The sequence below is a fragment of the Carlito syrichta genome, unplaced genomic scaffold (assembly GCF_000164805.1).
Source record: "Carlito syrichta isolate Samal-C Ts95f unplaced genomic scaffold, Tarsius_syrichta-2.0.1 Scaffold304709, whole genome shotgun sequence".
In the NCBI taxonomy this organism is placed as follows: domain Eukaryota; kingdom Metazoa; phylum Chordata; class Mammalia; order Primates; family Tarsiidae; genus Carlito; species Carlito syrichta.
Window position 1 is genome coordinate 36,033 of NW_007248805.1, and position 7,220 is coordinate 43,252.

The 7,220-nt window shown below is 55.5% G+C and overlaps 1 protein-coding gene across 1 annotated transcript in view; it reads right to left on the bottom strand.

Moving 5' to 3' along the window:
- Window positions 1–7,220, bottom strand: part of HMCN2 (hemicentin 2) — a 141,516-nt gene that overhangs the window by 6,805 nt on the left and 127,491 nt on the right. The window contains exons 82-85 of the mRNA XM_021713744.1: window positions 4,927–5,196; window positions 2,320–2,469; window positions 597–734; window positions 351–472 (exon numbers count right to left, since the gene is read on the bottom strand). Coding sequence (XP_021569419.1) covers window positions 351–472; window positions 597–734; window positions 2,320–2,469; window positions 4,927–5,196 — 680 coding nt within the window. The remainder of the gene's footprint in view (window positions 1–350; window positions 473–596; window positions 735–2,319; window positions 2,470–4,926; window positions 5,197–7,220) is intronic.

The following is a 7,220-nucleotide window of genomic DNA, read 5'->3' on the forward strand; positions in this document are numbered from 1 at the left end:
AGGGAGAGGAGGAAGAGGAGGGGAGGAGGATGCTTAGGATTTCGGCTCCTGAGCAGCCCAAGGCCCTCGCCCCGGCTCAGGGGGCTGGGGAGGCCGGGAGGAGACCGGACAGGCCTTGGCTCTTCCTGGGGCCAGCCGGCGGCCGCGGGCAATTCCCCTTTGGTGCTCTTGCTTACAGACGAGGGAAGACTGGTCCCAGGAAGCTGGGCTCACAGCGTCCTCCCGGGGCCCCCTGGAGCCTGTGACAGCCCGCCAGTGCCACCCAGCCCTGCCGGGGTCAGAGGGAAAGTGGGCCTGGTTGCCCGGGGTCCTCCTCGCCCGGCCCGCCGGCACCCCCCGGGCTGGTCCACCTGCACATGGAGGTCCGCCTCCGCCAGGCTCTCGGGGACGATGCCGTTGACCACCACGTCGAGGAGCAGGAGGCCGTCAGGGCCCAGGCCCCGCGCCACTTGGGTCATCTCCAGCAGCTCCCCTGCGACCCGGCCCCACATAGCTCAGTCTCCACGGGGAGACTCTGGGCTCGGGCCTCAGCCATCCCAGCCGCCCGGCTGCCTGGCCGCCTGGTTGCCCGGCCGCCCGGGGGAGGCCCTGCTCACCGGTAGCAAACTCCACGTGGGACTCCTGCCGGAAGCTGCCACCCGTTAGGGAGTGGCCGTTCAGGGCCTCTCCGCGCTCTCCAGCCAGGGCCCAGTAGATGGGGGCGATGGTGACCACCAGCACCCGCAGCAGAGGCCCTGGGAGAGGCAGGGCGTGAAGGCCAGGTTAGGGCTGGATCTTCGGGGCGGCTACACTCCCGCTCCAGGGCCCTCTGGGGCTCCCCATTGCCCGAGAAGAGCTCAGCCCCTTCCCAGCCTCATGCTACCTGCACTCGTTATTTGACCAGAACCTGGGATATGTCAGAGGCAAATAATCTACTTCATGGAGTAGTTGTAAAAATTAATCCAATAAATGTATGCAAAGGACCACCTGTAACGTGTTGATATTCGACCGGGTTCAATAGATACAGGCTGAAGGCGACTGGACCGTCTGGGAGCTTGGGACTCCACAGACTGTCGTCACATATGTGCGGGACTGAGTTGGAAATCAAGCGTTTCCTAACTCTCAGGTACTTTCCGGAAGAGCCTGAAGAGGAAGGACTGACCCAAACCATTTGAAGAAAGAGCCCCAGATTGCCCTGGATGCAGCTTCTCCGAGCATCTTGTGACGCCCAGCCCTCCCCTGGGGCCAGGTGGGGCCACGCCCTGGACATGGGGAACAGGCCCACTGCCCGCTGCTCTGATGCTAACGGAAGCCAGCCAGGCCCTCGTGCAGGGCTGAGGTCATGGGTGCTTCAGAGGAACTGCTTTTAGGCAAGACCCTGTGAGCGCTGCCCCTGCCCTGCTTTGGTTTCGGGACCCAGGAGGGGCAAGGTAGCAAGTCTACTCGGAGACAGCCACTGCGCAGACACCACGGGATGAATCTGTGGGCAAGGAGGGCTCTTGTCCTCTGGCTTGTTTTCTTTCTTTCTCTCTCTCTTTCTTTCCTTCCTTCTCTCTCTCCCCTTTCCCTCTCCCTCTTCCTCTTCTCCTCCCTTCTTTCTCCCTCTCTTTCTTTCTCCCTCTCCCTCTCTCTCATCCATGCCCCTTCCCTCCCTCTCTCCTTCCCTCCCTTGTTTTACAGACAGAGTGTTGCTCTGTTGTCCAGGTTGGATCATAGCTCATTGCAGCCTCCACCGCCTGGGTTCAGGCAATCCTCCTGCCTCAGCCTCCCGCTGTAACTCTGGGACTACAGGCTCATGCCATCATGTATGGCTAACTTTATTTTTCAGTCGAGATGAAGTCCCACTATGATGCCCATGCTAGTCTCAAACCTCTGGTCTCAAGGGATTCTCCCACCTCGGCCTCCCAAAGTGCCGGGATTACAGGTGTGAGCCGCTGTGCCCAGCCTGGTCCTCCCGGTTTTCTAGCTAATTCAGCTCTCCACATTTTCCACTTCCCTGATTCTCTTAGTCTTGGCCTTAACAATGGGGGAGAAAAAGGCCCCACCCAGGAGTCAGTGGCCTGGAAAATCCGTATCTGAGCTCCTGCATGCACATAACTCTAACCATTCGGCTCATTCTTGGTCTGATTATAAATGCAGGGGTGATTTTATTTTGCAGGGGGGTTGAGATGGAGAGGAAGTTGCCCACACCTAAGTCTATTTTGACTTGGAACCAGCTATCAGGGACGGTCTGACACGCTCCAGCCCTTAGGTTCCTCCTGGGTCAGGCACGTGCCGTAGGGTCCCGGGTGGGCTGGGGCAATGGGCCCAGATGCAGGTGATGCTCCAGCCCCCACTCACCCACACTTGCTGGGACATGGCTGATGCTGCTCTGGAAGGTGCTGACCCCGGATCGAGCCTCCAGCTGCACACTGGTGTTGAGCGAGGCCACGCCAAATTCCTGGCCGTTGATCACCCCGACCATGCTGCCCCGGCTCCCCCGGGGCTCCCCTGGGGTGGGGGGGAAGGAAAAGAACAGTAGTGACACTTACGATCCAACCCTGGTGCCCAGAGTACAAGTAGGTACTGTCGTCCTTCCCGTTTCATGAAAGAGTCAACGGAAGCTCAGAGAGGTAAAGTAACTTGCCCGTGGACACACAGCTAAGAGGACGGACTCAATACCCAGGGGATTCTGACTCCAAAAGAGAAGGAAGGGCTGGGCGTGGTGGCTCATGCTTGCCATCCCAGAACTTTGGGAGGCCGAGGCAGGAGGATCACTGGAGATCAGGAATTCAAGACCAGCCTGAGCAACATAGTGAGACCCAGTATCTACAAAAATCCCAAAATTAGTGGTGATGTGTGACTGCGGTCCCAGTTACTTGGGAGGCTGAGGCAGAAGGATCCCCTAAGCCTAGAAGGTGGAGGCTGGGGTGAGCTGTGATCGAGCCACTGCACTCCAACCTGGGCAACAAAGTGAGACCCTGACTCAATAAAAAAGCGAAGGGAGGTTGCCAGGAGAAGACCCGAGCTGGGCCGAGTACGGGCTTCTAATTCTGATGCTGCTACCACCTTCCTTGAAACCTGGCCACGTCAGCCCCCTTGAAGCCACATCTGAGTTGGCTCACCTGTGGAATAAGGAGGTGGGACCACAGACATGTGGGAGACCTGCGAGTGTCCTAGAACGCCAGGAGCCCGTGAAGGCGGGGCTGGCACCCTGGAGGAGCCAGGGCGTGGGGCCAGAAGCGCGTGCCGTCCCCCGAACACCCCCCCCATTCCATCAGTGGCGCTGGCTCCGGCCGCCCTGCCGCTGGCCCGGCTGGTGCAGGCTGTGAGCAGATGTTCCCCAGCACTAATCAAATGGACGGCGCGGCTTGGGGGCGCATCCTCCCACTAATGGGCCAGCTGTCTTTTTCGGGCAGATGGCATTCCGGGAGACGGGAGACAGGAGCGAGCCTGCCTCTCTGCTCACCAGCTCTCAGGAGACATTAACAGCAAATTGCCCACGATCTGTTGAAGAATAACATGAAACACGCAATGGCCAGGGTCCTCATGGGGATACGGGGGGCGGGTGGACCTTGGATTCTAAGAAGCAGTGTCATTTCCTGCAGCCGGTAGCTGAGGTTTGATAAGATATGATGCCCATCTGGACTGCTTCTCATCAATATCCGCTCCTTTGGGGTTTCAGCAGTGGGCGGGCAGGGACGGGAGGAGGGCCATGAGCCTAGCCCTGGCTTTTTGCTTCGTTTTGTTTTTCATGATTCCTATCATGAAGCAAGAACTATACCCGTCTTTATTTATTTATTTTGAGTCGGGGTCTCGCTCTGTCGCCCAGGCTGGAATGCAGTGGCACGATCGTGGCTCATGCAGCCTTAAACTCCTGGGCTCAGACGATCCTTCCACTTCAGCCTCCCGAGTAGCTGGGGCTACAGGCACATGTCACCACGCCTGACTCATTTCTAAAATTTTTTGTAGAGGGCTCACTATGTTGCCCAGGTTGGTCTTGAACTTTGGGGCTCAAGTGATCTTCCTGCCTCGGTCTCCCAAGGTGCTGAGATTACCGGTGTGAGTCATCTCACCTGTTTTTTCTTGAAGCTTGGTCTGACTCAAGGGAGAAGAAAGCTGGTTGAGGAATCTGAGATGGCCAGGGTTCCTAACACCAGCAAGCATGTCCTTTCTGATCACCCTCCATGGCCAACTAGTGTGAGAAGCACTAACTCGAGGTACTTGCATGATCAATGTTTATATACCTAACCCTGAATTGTACCCCACATCTTTACAATTAAAAAACAGAAACACTAATTCATAGACTTCCACGGCAGAGGATGCTCTTGTTTTTTGTTTTTTTGAGTTGGGGTCTTGTTCTGTTGCCCAGGCTGGAGAGCAGTGGCATGATCATGGCTCACTGCAGGCAGCCTCAAACTCCTGTGTTCAAGTGATCCTCCCACCCCAGCCTCCTACGTAGCTGGGACTACAGGCGCATGCCACTACACCTGGTTAATTTTTTGATTTTTTTGTAGAGTTGAGGTCTCACTGTGTTGTCCAGGCTGGTCTCAAACTCCTGGACTCAAAGGATCCTCCCACCTTGGTCTCCCAAAGTGGTGGGATTAGAGACGTGAGCCACCATGCCTGGCCCACTCTCGTCTCACTCTGCTTACTTCATGGGGTTGTGGAGTCTCCGCATCTCCCAGCAGAGGACACGTGTTTGTGCCAGTTAAACTGAAACAACCAGGGTTCCCTGCTCAAGATGAGCAGCAAACACTTAGCACCTCTGAGACTCAGTTTCCCGAACTTTAAATGGGCCCAAGAGAACCTCCCCAATGGTTCATTCTGAGTTTGTGGCTAAGCAGAGAACTGGAGAGCTGGCAGAGCAGGGGGCCAGGTCCCCCACACCCCAAACGACACCCGATCCCCATCAGCATCAGGTCCCGTCTCTGTCCACAGTGGTCTGGGCAGGGACAGACGCCGTACCTCTCACTGCCAGGAGCGCCCGGGCCATGGCAGAGCCCAGGAGGTTGTGAGCCACACACTCGTATGCGCCCGCGTCGCCTGCTTCCACGTGCTCCAGCCACAGGCTCCCATCGGGTAGGGTCCGGAGCCGCCGGCTGGCCCGCAAGGGTCGGCCTGCCCGCAGCCACTCAACGGTGGGTGCCGGCTCCCCCGTGGCCTGGCACCGCAGGGCCACGTCATCCCCGGATCTCACTGTCGTGTCCTGGGGCTCCACCTGGAACACGGGGGCACCTGTGGGAGGTCCGGGGCAGCGTTTAGGAACATTTTTATTATTTGTGCATATTCAAGACACGTATTCGTTTGGAAACGCTGGATAACACCCAGAGGCCGGAAGGAGAATATAAGAACCACATATGGTCGAGTCAGTTACCATTCCCGCAAATTTCCCTCTAGACATCATTTGCTTCCTCATAAAAATATGATCATATTGCACTTGCCTGCTTTTTTTCTTTTCTTTTCTTTTCGAGTTGGAATCTCACTGCATTGTCCAGGCTGGAGTGCAGCGGCACACTCACAGCCACCCCAGCATTGACCTGCTGGGCTCAGGTGATCCTTCCACCTCAGCCTTCCAAGTAGCCAGAACTACAGGTGCACACTACCATGCCCGGCTAATTTTTTGATTCATTGCAGAGATGAGGTCTTGCCAAATTGCCCAGGCTGTTCTCGAACCCGTGGGCTCAGGCAATTCCCTCACTTCAGTCTCCCAAAGTGCTGAGATTACAGGTTTGAGCCACCGTGCCTGGCCTTCTTTTTTTTTTCTGAGTCAGGGTCTCACTCTGTCACCCAGGCTGGAGTACACTGGCATGATCACGGCTCACTGCAGCCTCAACTTCCTGGGCTCAGGCGATTCTCCTGCCTCAGCCTCCCTAGCAGTTGGGACCACCATGCCTGGCTAAATTGTTGATTTTTTTGTAGAAACAAGGTCTCGCTATGTTGCCCAGGCCGGTCTTGAACTCCTGGGCTCCAGCGATCCTCCTACCTCAGCATCCCAGAGTGCTGGGATGACAGGCGTGAGTGCCCACACCTGGCCTCTGCCTGTATCTGTGCTCGACATAGATCATAACTACCTTTCCATTACACACGCCACTACATGCTTGTTTTTGGTGGCTGTGCAGCAATCCACCACTTGGTTCTCTTGGAATTTACTAGATCAAAACTCTCATGGGACACTTAGGTTGTTTTCACGAAGAGGAGCCACTTGTCCAAACTGCCTCTACCCGATGTGATGGGCAGACCCAGGCTCTGCCAACGACTGTCCCCAGGTCACTCCCTGACCCTCAGTTTTCTCATCTGAAAGATTGGGGTGGTCCTCCCTGTTCACTGAACTCCCCCAGGGTGGCTGAACGCAGAAGACAGGTGATGCCCATGCCGGGGAAGCTGTGGCCCCAGCAGGGCCCTCACATGCTGCGGCGAAAGCGCTGACTGGTGCCGTCACGGTGGGGCACCGTGGACCCAAGTATGCGTGTCTGGGAGACACTGTCACAAACTGCCACGCACGTGGTGGCTTCGCACAGCAGAAGGGTCTCCTCTCACAGGTGGAGAGGCCAGAGCCCAACATAGGCCTCTCTGGGCTGAAGTCAAGAGGCTGTGCTCTCTCCGGAGGTTCCAGGGGAGAGCCTGTCTCTTCTCCTCCGGCTTCTGCTGGTTGCCAGAATGCCTTGGCTGGAGTCTGCGTCACTCCATCCTCTGCTTCCATCTCGCCTTCGTGTGTGTGTGTGTGTGTGTGTTTAATTTCCCTCTGGCTCCCTTTTCTAAGAAGACTTATGATAGCATTCAGGGCTCACCAAGATAAGCTCATCACAAGATCCTTACCTTAAATACCCAGCCTCGGCAACATAGTAAGACCTTGTCTCTACAAAAAATTTGAAAAATGAGCTGGGCGTGGTGGTGCACACCTACATTCCCAGCAACTTGGGAGGCTAAGGTAAGAGGATTGCCTGAGCCCAGGAGGTTGAAGGTGTGGTGAACTGTGGTCATGTCATTGCACTCCAGCCTGGGTGACACAGTGAGACCCTGACTCAAAAAAAAATTATTCCCTTAAACACATTTGCAAAGATTCTTTTTCCAAACAGTCATATCACAGGTTTTGGGGATTAGGAAAACTATGTATACACACACACACACACACACACACACACACACACACACACACACACCACACACACATGTATATATATTTAATTATAATTATATTCAATTAAAAATATATAAATACATATATATATATATATATATTTTTTTTTTTTTTTTTTTTG